The sequence below is a fragment of the Labeo rohita genome, chromosome 6 (assembly GCF_022985175.1).
Source record: "Labeo rohita strain BAU-BD-2019 chromosome 6, IGBB_LRoh.1.0, whole genome shotgun sequence".
NCBI lineage: Eukaryota > Metazoa > Chordata > Actinopteri > Cypriniformes > Cyprinidae > Labeo > Labeo rohita.
In genome coordinates, this window is record NC_066874.1 from 29002294 (window position 1) to 29014737 (window position 12444).

The 12444-nt window shown below is 36.3% G+C and overlaps 1 protein-coding gene across 3 annotated transcripts in view; it reads right to left on the reverse strand.

The window, feature by feature from the left end:
• Nucleotides 1-12444, reverse strand: part of grm4 (glutamate receptor, metabotropic 4) — a 188527-nt gene that overhangs the window by 80934 nt on the left and 95149 nt on the right. For all 3 annotated transcript variants that reach the window (XM_051112697.1, XM_051112698.1, XM_051112699.1), the window contains one exon: nt 34-250. In XM_051112697.1, the coding sequence (XP_050968654.1) occupies nt 34-250 (217 nt within the window). The remainder of the gene's footprint in view (nt 1-33; nt 251-12444) is intronic.

A 12444-nucleotide genomic window follows, 5' to 3' on the forward strand; every position in this document is an offset into this window, starting at 1 on the left:
ATATTCCCCAACTAAAAGCAAACACATTCTCACCCTCTTCCCGAGATTTTTGGATGAACGCGTCCACGCCGCTCTCTCCGTAATTCCCCTCCGACGCCACCGTGGAGACGTAATTCCAGCGCATGGCCCTGACTATATCCACCATAGCCTGTGCCTGATAGGTGTCCGGTGGTACCACGCGGGAGAAGAAGTCATAACGGGTGTTGTCGCTCAGCTCAGGAGCCGTGGAGGCATAACTCACCTGGGGAATCTGTAGGAGGAGACAGAAACATAAATCCCACTCAGGCATTGAGGTACACAATTCCCAAAAACCCCTGCTGCTTCTGAGCTCACCTCTGACAGATTATAACATGCTCCATCATCCCAGACTACATCCCCTACCAAGCGCTCTCTTACACAGCCACAGGTGGTACACTCAAGACCGCGGGGATGAGCGCAGTCCATTCAGAAATAAGATGTGTGTGGAAAGCAACAACAAGCTGGTCAACAACTACCACACTTTCACGGACTAGTTTTTAGGAACCCCAATGAGATGAGAGTCTCTTAAAAGAACAGCTCACTGCAAGTGAAATTTTCTGCATTATTTACTCACCCTCGTGTCTCTTCATGTTCGGTTTTGTTTTTTTCTCGGTGGAATTCAAAAAGTGAATTATTCTGAAGAATATCTTGGTATTGGCATCTGCTTTAGCTCTCTTTGGCACGTTCGCTAGAGTTCATGAGAGACGTCTGACTTGTGAATGAATCATTATTTTGAGTTGGATCTTCTCAATGAATCATTTGATTTGCTTCACAAAACTGTTCTGAATGATTCTGATTCTTGAACTAAATTGAAATATAAGATCATCACCTTCAATTTCAGCATGTTTGTCACACAGTATAGCTTTACCAGGCTTGCAATACACAATTCATACGGACCATTTTTATGACGCTTTTATGATGTTTTTGAATAATTCAAAACAACCCAATAGACTTAGGCCCTTCAAACTGTCAGAGTTCTGAGGAGAAAATGAGGACATGAGAGTGAGTAAATTATGACAGAAAAAGGGTGAACTAACCCCTTAAGGGTCTCCCTGATGAAATCGTGTTGGGAATTCGTACACGGTCTACACCGAACAACAGACACACAAATCAGGCGTGATGTGAAACTTAAGCAATCACCATAAAATGGATCGCTGGTGATGCTCGGAATACATTAAGCTAATGTCAGACATAACATAATGGATGGCTTGCACCACCAAGAATGTAATTTATACAAGTTTATTAACTTGGCTATTGTGAACATACTCTGGCTTTTAAGCCCACTCTCTGCAGACATAATACCAGCGGTATGGCTCCATTAAAAGGGATCATAAATTCATCCTCGCAGAGGACAACAAAATATCAGTCAAAACAATAAACAAACGAAAGGCTCTTTCGAAATCCAAACAGACTGCAGGTCGATCATCATCTACCTTGATACTACCTAGAAACATTTATTTAAAAGATCTAAAAATACAGTTGTTTTAAAATAGAATTAGGAATTATATGTTCATATGTTGCTGAATGTTCCACGTAACTGCTCAACTTTGCTTTTGATTTAACTTATATAAGCATGAGGTCACCATTTCAAATGCCTTATTCAAGCATTTACTAAGCAAATCAAATCTTGCATGAAATTTAATGTATGAACAGAAATGTAAACCTTAAAATAAAATACTGGAATGTAAGTATTGCATCTTAATGTAGAGCTATAAATAGCTTAATATGCACAGAAATGCCTCTGGGTAGCTAGTGGTGTTGCTCTTCATACAAGAATTTAGCAGGTCAGAGGAAAAGCGACAGGCTGAATGAATTTGTGTAAAGCACATCTTAACGCCTGGCAGGTCACGCAATGCTGGCTGCTGTCTGTTGCATGTTTAGTTCACTGGTTCAACTTCATGAGCACTGATAGACGGCAACAGCCATGCACGATCAATTGGTTAAATATTAACCAGATAAACCATATTGGACCCTGGACCACAAAACCAGTGGTCCAGGGTCCAATCTGAAGTCTGAGGGTGCAAAAAAAATCAAAATATTGAGAAAATCACCTTTAAAGTTGTTCAAATGAACTTCTTAGCAATGCATATTACTAATCAAAAATTAAGTTTTGATATATTTACGGTAGGAAATGTACAAAATATCTTCATGGAACATGATCTTTACTTAATATCCAAATGATTTTTGGCATAAAAGAAAAATCGATCATTTTGACCTGTTCAATGTATTGTTGGCTATTGCTACAAATGTACCCGTGCTGCTTATGACTGGTTTTGTGGTCCAGGGTTACATATAAGCTTTAGATTGGGATCCAAACATCTGACACCACATGGAAAATCTGGGATTTAAACCAAATTTGTGGCATTGACCACGTCATGCCTTCTTTTAAATGCTTAAATGCTATTTACATGTGGAATATTTTTTAAATAGAGCACCACATGACAGTTTCAGTTTAGTTTGGTAAGACATCTTCATAAGCACTGCCTACACAGTGTTACAGAAAAGCAAATGTAATCTCTAAAAATGACAACCAAATGTTCTTCTGACTAGTTAGGAGGTTGTTTCTTATAGCTTCTTAAACAGTTGAGCACAGTATTAGCAACGCCAAGGTCATGGGTTTGATTCCCAGGGAAAGCAAGAACTGGATAAATGCATTATAACTGAAAATGCAAGTTGTGGAAACTCTTTGGTTTATAAATTATGCTTTCTTTTTCATTCTCTGATACCACTGAACACATGAAACTGTTATTTTTTTCACTGTCTGGTGATTCATCTTGAGTGAAAATTGCATTGGATGGGAAATACCCACACCTGCATGTCTGCAGAGGGTGCATGACTTCGGTACGGGCCACACACATCTGTGCAAGTAACAAATGGCTGTGAACCAAAACACCAAAAATAAAAAAAGAAATGTAAAAAAATAATAATAATTCAACAGCCACAAATTCCAGCAGAATTTTATGATTCTTGGTATCTCAGCAAAAACAAATATGCTGCTGATCACAGATTTCTATTTAAAAAGCTAAATATTAATATAAATAATAACAACAAATTCAATTAAAATGGAATATTGTCTTCACATTTTCTTCACTGTAGTAGAAAATTTAATAAAAATAAAAGACTGAAAAAACAAAGAGAGTTTTTGAAGTTTTTGCCGGTATCTAACAGCAGTTTCAAGTATTCAAAAATATCCAAATAAATAAAAAAGTAATAATAAAAAAATAATGCACAAACTATTAAAGGCCTATTCTCAGCGGATAAAGCAAAATACTAGTATGAAGAAGCAAGCATTAACATCATGAATACACAGAATCGCCTACAAGAAGATCTGTTACGCTGATATATTTGCAGCACATGGTGATGTTTTCAGCCAGGGATATGCTAAAATATATATATATATACAAATTCTGTCAGGGCCAATAACTTAATGCATTACTCAACAGAGAAGAAGCTAACTCACATGGCATCGAATGTGACAAGTGCGGATGGACGTGCGCACACCAAGTAATGAAGACTCAAAATATTGCTGAGGCATTCAGACTGACATTACTGTGGATGACACAAAGAAATGTTCAAGGCTTTTATTTTCCGTACCTAAACCAACAGCTGTAAAATTATCTTTTCTACATTAACGTTAAAGAAACCATTTGTCGGGATTGAAAAAATCTTGTTTATATGCTGCATTTGACCCTACAGAAAACCTTGGCATTGCTGAATTATTTGTAAATGTCATTGAAATGGTTCACGTCACCCTGCTGATTTCTCTAACAAAGATTTATTTAATATTCTTTGCTGAAACGAGGGACAGAAAGAGGACTGTGATGAATCTCTTTTCTTTGTGTCCAAACCTCTGAGGAGCTCTTGAGAAAAGAACCAAAGGTTACAGCTGTTGCTTCTCCTAACATGTGCATGTCAGAAGTAATTTAAAATAAGATTTATTAAACAGACGGTCTAGGTGAAGGGCACCTAATCATAGGCGGCAGCTTTGTATGAAATTAATGCGACTATCCCTATGCATTGCTCCGAGCCATGTGCGTACGCGTACGTGTTTGCATAATTATGTTTGACTGGTATATCGAAAGGTCAGAACTAGAGTTTGTCTAATAAATAGCCATATGCAACATGCATTTATTGTAGTCCTTTAGATCAGGCACACCAAAAGCAATTAGTTTATTGCATTGTTTGCTTCCATTAGATGAAGCGAATGCAATTACCACATCTAAATACTCCGGTTTCATCTGTCAACGAATGAGTGAAATGCAAGAAATACGCTATTTGTGTCTGATGCCGATGGCATCGGGCGACGCAGAAGAGGTTTGTGGACAAACTAATTTGAAACAAATATCCTTCTTCCATATCTAACGGCTTCTCAACTGGTATCAGCTGTTGTTTACACTGATAGTCAATGCAATTTTCACATCTGTTACTGTCAAGCTGAGCAGGGCAGCAAATGGCTGAGCTGTGAGAACAGAATGACAAAAAACGCTGCGTAATTATTGAACAAAACAGATTGGAACATACTCCAGCCAGGCAAATGGTGTTACAGTCAGCCACTGAAACAATTTCATACGCCTGGCTCAATTTTCAGCGAATATTTGCCCGAATAATTAAAGAGGAGGAACGTCGCTCTAAATATAGAGGCCGTATCTCGTCACTGACATTAGCACGAGTGTTGCGAGGTGTTTCAGGGCATTGAGCTACAGCTTATTTCTTAAATCACTGGATCCCAAATGTTGTAATTGCTTTTTGATGATGCAGAATCAATGGCTCTTTAGCCATACCGCATGCCCAGACAAGCCCATTCACAAAACTGCAGCAGCTCTGGTGCTAACAGAAGCATTTAGAAACTCAATCCTCCCTTTTTCAAGGCCGTGAGATAATTGAGAAATCTGCTGGTGTATTGGCTGAGTTTCCCTCACGTCTGACAGTGTGACAATCTGTTCTGCCATCAATGGCATGTCTCTGTAGTGACTTCCATTCACAAATGGACCGCTTTGTCTGCAAATGTTGTTATTAACTGGTTTCCTTTAGATTTTGTGGACATCAACTGTTATTGGAAAAAACATTTGATTTTTTAAATAAAGTTATGCTTGTTTATATATATATCAGAGGTTGCGTTAGACTTTAACATTATCCGTTATTTTGACGGTCAGGGTCGTAAAAATTTGGTCATAATCTATTATTACCCGTCAATTTAATTTTCATATTTTAATTATAACATTTAATTGCTTTTTTAATTATGAACTTTTCATGTTTAACACCACACCCTGCAGTGACAGCGATTTATATATAATATATTCTTATTTTTATGAACCAATATCGATTCGTAAATCCCAGTTGATCTTCTCAGTTGATGAACGAACAGTACATAGTGTTACTTTTGACACGAAACAAAGTCTCAGATTTCAAACTCTGTCCATTTCATTAGGAAATTCAAGCAATAAATATCGTTTTGACACTTTTTAATGTGGTGTGATAGGTCATTGTAGTTTCTGGATACTTGCCTGCACCTAATCAAACACATAGCCAAAAAAGTTGTGACAGTTTCGTTTTGTTCTGGATCCCGTGCTCTGCTGCCACGCTGGAGTGCACTCAAGTCACTCAACTCAAATTACATTTTAAAATTAAAATTATTATTCTCATAGTAATTTTTTAAAAACATAAAACATAAGTAAAAGTAAAGTATCTAATGATTCTAATAACCTTTGTGAAAATAAAATGGCAAAATATGGGTGAAATAATATTTCACCTTCATTCAATGTAACATATATTTATGTAAAAATGAAACAACATACTTACTTTGACCTGCACTTATTAAAATATATAAACAAAAAAATGATCATACTAAATTTGTATTATATCTTATATTTTTAATTTACTTTACAATAATTTATTTATTTATATTTTTATAGTGATTCTTGCTCTAAATAAGATTAAATAAATGCATTGTAATTTTAAAAGATTTTTTGGTATATGAACTTTTGGTGCACAGAATGATTTGTTCTGAAAATAATAATTGAAAATTGATTGTTTTTACTTAAATTTTTTTTTTTTTTTTTAAATCAAACAGGTCACATTCTAATGTATGGGGGGGAAAATGATCAAACATCAAATTTTAGGGAAGTTTCCAGTCTATAAAATGTGGGTTTGTGTAATATACATTTAAGATGAACATTTTATGAAATTTGGGAATGCATAAATACAGTATTTAAATGTATTTTAGATGCTGTCAGTCTGCACATATTGTACATTTCAGCATGTATCCAAACATACAAACATGTAAACAAAAGCGTTACATAAAAATACCTACATTCTTCAGAGATGAGGCTGGACAAACTGCCTTTGACATCAACAACCAAACAAACGGGAATAATTTTCTGCTCTCTTCCCTCTGCTAAATGCACGATTATATGGTTTGTTGCATTTAATCACTTACGTTTAGCTTTGTTTTGACCTTATCAGAACATACTTGACTCACTAGTTGAGAACCACTGACCTTGAAACCAAATTCACCTGATGCTTCTGTTCTGATTCTGAAAACCATCCTCCAACATCCTCCACACAAACTGAAAAGCTCTATATAAAACAAGAAGCGTGTGTAGGAAATAAAAGGCGGTTAATTAATCATGAAGTGGCACAACTTGAAATTCAACGTTCATCACGTATACGTCAAATAAAAAGTCTGTTCATTAATAAGCAGATCTTGCTGTATAGACACTGAGTCACCATGAATAATATTTCCCAGCATGCCTCAGATCTCTATTTAATATCTCCATCACTCAGTCCTGACCTTTGTAGATTTAGTGCTACTTCGCGCACTGGAAAATGGCATCTAGTCATGCTTATCTCCTTTAGCATCTCTGCTCTCCCGGGAAGACTGTCACCACGGCGCTTCCTTATGGCATTTCCTTGGTCAATCAAATTATGATGGGATTCATTTTCGGACTGAACTCCCGACGCTTGCCTGAGCGGATCCTTCTATATATTTCTACAGTAATGAGGCTCTCAGGTAGCACGGCGCTGCGTAATTCAGGCGGACGCGGTGATGAATTGGAAATTGGGAATATCATTTGGAAAAGGTCAAACTACTGATCAGAGGTAAAATGTATGAGTTAGGAAAGGGCTTCTAGTTGGAGAAGGTACAGTAAGGCTTTGTCAGTTCATTATCTCCTTCAAGCAGATCAACATGTCACTTGTTAAGGTTGACAGCATGAGAGGAGCTTATCGAAGGAAAGGCTCAAAGAAGTTTCGGATATAGGCGCAGCAGGGGAGCCGAAACCAAGCAATCTAAAAAGAATCGACTCCACACATCGGCTTGTTTTTTTCTTTTTGTGCAAGACCGATAAAAGACAGGAGAGCCATTTGCAGATTTCGAAAGTACCTGTTATTTGGGAGCAGGTGTGGGGCAAAACTAGCACCAAAATAAAAAAAATGCTCCCCAAATTCAAGATAAGGAGCCAAAAATGCCCCTGCCAAATTAAGATAGATCTATTAAGGTTGTCATAATTAAAGTGAAATGAGAAGTAAATGAAAAGTGTTAATTGCGGTTAGATATACAGTAGATTTCTCGTGTTGCATCAGAATTTGGGGCAAAAATGTCCCCAAAATGCCCCCCTAAATTCATAATAAGGGCTAAAAAATGCCCTTGCCCCATTATGGCTGTTATAACTAAAGTGAAACGAGAAATTAAAAATGTCATTTGTAGTTACATTTACAGTAGATTTTCTCTTGTTGCATTAAATTTTTTTTCAGAGGTGTTTGATTTGTCACTGCAGAGAACTCCTAAAAAGAATCGACTCTAGACATCGGCTTGTTTTTTTGTGCAAGACCAATAAAAGACAGGAGAGCCATTTGCAGATTTCGAAAGTACCTGTTATTTGGGAGCAGGTGTGGGGCAAAACTAGCACCAAAACAAAAAAAAAAAGGCCCCCAAATTCAAGATAAGGGGCAAAAACTGTGCCTGCCTAATTAGGCTAGATCTATTATGGCTGTCATAATTAAAGTGAAATGAGAAAGAAAAGTTATATTCACAGTAGATTTTCTCTTGTTTCATCAGATTTATTTTCAGAGGTGTTAGATTTGTCACAGCGGCTTGTTTTTTTGTGCAAGACCAATAAAAGACAGAAATGCCATTTGCAGATTTCGCTACCTGTTATTTGGGAGCAGATGCAGAAATGAACGGGGGCTTGGGGCAAAAATGCCCCTCAAATTCAAGATAAGGGGCCAAAAATGCCCTTGCCCAATTAATCTATTAAGGCTGTTATAATTAAAGTGAAATGAGAAGTAAATGAAAAGTGTCGATTACGGTTAGATTTACAGTAGATTTTTCTCGTTGCATCAGACTTCTTTTTAGAAGTGTTTGATTTGTCACCGCGGAGAACTCCTAAAAAGAATCGACTCTAGACATTGGCTTGTTTTTTTGTGCAAGACCAATAAAAGACAGGAGAGCCGTTTGCAGATTTCAGAAGTACCTGTTATTTGGGAGAAGGTGTGGAAATAAACAGGGTTTTGGGGTAAAAATGTCCCCAAAATGAACAAAAATGCCCCCCTAAATTCATAATAAGGGGCAAAAAATGCCCTTGCCCCATTATGGCTGTCATAATTAAAGTGAAATGAGAAATAAATTCAAAGTGTCATTTGTGGTTACATTTACAGTAGATTTTCTCTCGTCGCATCAGACTTTTTTCAGAGGTGTTTGATTTGTCCCCGCGGAGAACTCCTAAAAAGAATCGACTCTAGACATCGGCTTGTTTTCTTGTGTAAGACCAATAAAAGTACCTGTTATTTGGGAGCAGGCACGTAACTAATGGGGGTTCGGGGCAAAAATGCCCCAAATGAACTAAAATGCCCCCCAAATTCAAGATAAGGAGCAAAAATGCCCCTGCCCAATTAAGCTAGATTTATTATGATCTATTAAGTGAAAAGAGAAATAAATGAAAAGTGTCTGTTACATTTTACAGTAGATTTTCTCCCATTGCATCAGATTGCTTTTCAGAGGTGTTTGATTTGTCACTGCGGAGAATCTGCTTTCATGAATTCTCTCATCATCATAAACAACAAAGTGCAGGAACAATGTAATAGACTGACTTTGCAGTGTAGACAGCTTCAGTGATTATAACAGGATATTTTGTTAAAGTGCATAACTCACTCCACTTCAGGACTGATTCAGTGTTCTTTGCTTGCTTGCTTTTTATATAATTTATTCCCAGTTTGAGTAAGTGTTGTGTTTAACCAATGTGAAAAATAACCAATTAAACTCTTGATTTTCTAATCCATAAAAACTAAAAACGAACTCAATCTCGGTTCTTAGATTGTTTAATCTGTAGGCAGAATATGAGATGTTTTTACTCCCTAAAAATGTTAATAATGAATATTACAATATCAAGAGTAATAATCATCAGTAATGATTTTGTAACGATATTACAGCTTCACCCTATAATGTTTTTTTAATAAACATGTTATTTAGGTTACATTATCCAATTTTTATGTAAAAACATGTACATGAGCAGCGTTTAACAGTCTGTGTATATAACCATAAATACAGACGTAAGCGCAGTGTAAATATTGCTTTTGCTGATGTTGACTGGTAACAGTGTACAGCATTGTGACTGACTGAAGAAACTGGTTAAACATACAGTAAGTATTTGACATATTAAAACAGATAAAGGTTAAAAAAAACAATCACTTCCAGGGGGCAAATACATTTCTGCCCCTGCTTGCAAGATGAAATATAATAAAGTAATTTTTATAGCAAATATTTATAGTATTGCAAGGATGTTTGCTTATGTTGTCTGGGTCACATTTGTAGGGGGAAAGAAAAAAAACGCATCAGGCCGCATATTGTAGAAAAGCTGCCTTGAGGTGCCGTTTTTACACTATTTAAACCACTTGGGCTGGAAATTTTCCAAAAACAACCTCTTCCATGCTCTTTTCCCCTCTCTGTTTAAAGAACATTAATCAAGAAATTAGACACTTGTTTAACAACGAGTATGTGTTAATCAGCACTGTCAGTGAGAAATGTCAAATCATCCACACAGAGTTTAGAGACCACCGATGAGTGATGGTTTTACAGTCGGCTGCACCGAATAAATTAATAAGATCCTGGTGGAACCGCCAACACGATAGCACCCTAAAGAATCGACAGATAGCCTAACAATAGCTTACAGAAACACTTGTTAGCTGCTCGTTTGTTTCCCCTGTTTTCATTTAAAGAAAAATCTCATTTAGTTTTATTAAAAGCATGACATATGATGGAAAACAATGAGCTGACTGTGAACTCCGTTCCGATGAAAGACACCCAAAGGAATATGACTTCTTCTTATAGCTCATCTGAATCGGCATTTTGCCGCTACCGCGGTGTGGTGTCGCTACAGCCCGTCGATAAATAGGGTGGCCGTGGAGGCAATAACAGCTGCCATTAACAAGATGTGCGGGATAAACCCAATGTTAGAGAATTCCTCAACAACACCGCCTTGCTATCTTTCTCAGATGGATAAAGGCGTAAATTATAAATGCTCACAAGCGGCATCAATTATTTAGAGTTGCCTCGATGCTCTAGAGCTCTCAGTGGCTGATGTCGGTGAAATATTGGCAAGAGAAAATACCACCTGCTTAATTATGGTGATTAGCTTTGGGGGCCATCTCAGCCTGCCTAAACCATACATTCTTACTTATCTATTTGACTGCAAATTGAAGCACTCTAGATGACGCATTAATAGCATGATTGTTGCTGATCTATTTGTTGCTGGGTCAAATCTTCCCCCGGAAATTACTTAATGTTGGTGTAATGGCATGTCACCGCTGCTATTTAAAAACCATAAATGGACGAATCTAATGAAATAAATATCCCATGATCAGTTGGAGTTCAGTTTAACCAATTACAGTGGAAACTTTAACATACTATGCATAAGCAAATATAGCAATCATAGTTTCTGCTGCATCTATCCATAATACTACTTCTGCAGGAATGCATAGAAACAGTGCAGTATACAGTAGAAAACAGTGCACTGGGCACTGAATCCCACAATGCAATGCACTCAACTTCACCTTCTATATTCCATGTGTTATATAAAATTAAATTCTACATTAAATACTAAAATACTGAACTCAAAATGAGATAAGACTGTCATAATATAAGGCATCTTGACAAATACTCAAAATGCTAATTAAAATGAAATGAAGACAGCAATGTAACAAACATTTATTGATGCATATTGCTTATATGTAGCTATATATATAAATATATATATATATATATATATATATATAAATACTTTTATTCTTGTTTTAAGAATGCAATAATTGGTTAAAAATGACAGGAAAACATTTTAAATGTTACAACAGATTTCTATTTTAAATAAACTTTTTTTTCATTCTGAAAAAAGTTCTGAAAAGTTTCCACAAAAAAAAACATTAAACAGCACAACTGTTTTCTACATTGATAAAAAAAGTTTCTTAAGTAGCAAATCAGTATAATAGAATGATTTCTGAAGAATCATGTGACACTGAAAATCCTTATTTTAAACTGTAATAATATTTTACAATATTACTGTTTTTACTGTTTAATTATTTTTGAACATTTTTTTTTCAAATCTCATTCACATTTTACTATGCAGCTGACTGTTATATAAATATATACAGTAAAATAGCTATACGTTTAATTAACTTTATTTTTTGGACATTGCCTCTCTTACTATTCAGGCACTCACCCTCATTACCACAATTCATGTGAGAGAGCTGAATGCCTCTGCTGAAATACTGCAGCCGCTCGGTTGCCCTCCAGAGTCCTGTAGTCATATTTTCTTTACATTTGTTTCATGCCACCTCCACCTTCTCAACCTCTGGATGGGTAATTAAGTCTGTGCCTCCACAGCTAGCCATTTCCTCCGGTTTCTACATTTCGGTACAGAACAGCTATTATCATTCATGGAAGGTCACGGCACCTCAAGACATTTCCCCAGCAAAAAGGGAAAGACTGACCAGTGTGCTGAATTCATCATTGTTTTTATTGTGTTCTTGTCACAGCCCTTTTGGTCTGTAATATGCCTTCACATAGCTGCAATGCTCTCTCAGTGGGTCCTCCATCCATTCAACCTGCCGTGATTTTCACTTTCTGTACAAACAGATGTGACATGTGGAGCCTACAGAGGCCTGTGCAACAGTTACATTATATTGTATGAGGTCTGTTCATTTAACATATTCATTTAGTGCAATTAATTAAAGAACAGTACACAATAAAAAATAACAATTAATCACCTGACCTGTACATTGCAAAGATGTTTTCACGTGCACAATAATTTAATGCATCAATATTTTCTAAGCCTCCAACTGAAGAAAATTTAAAACTGCACATGCAATTAACTCAGTATAAAAATTAGAGTTGATTAAGAGTCGTAGTAAAAACAAAACGTGCCATAAATCTTAAAT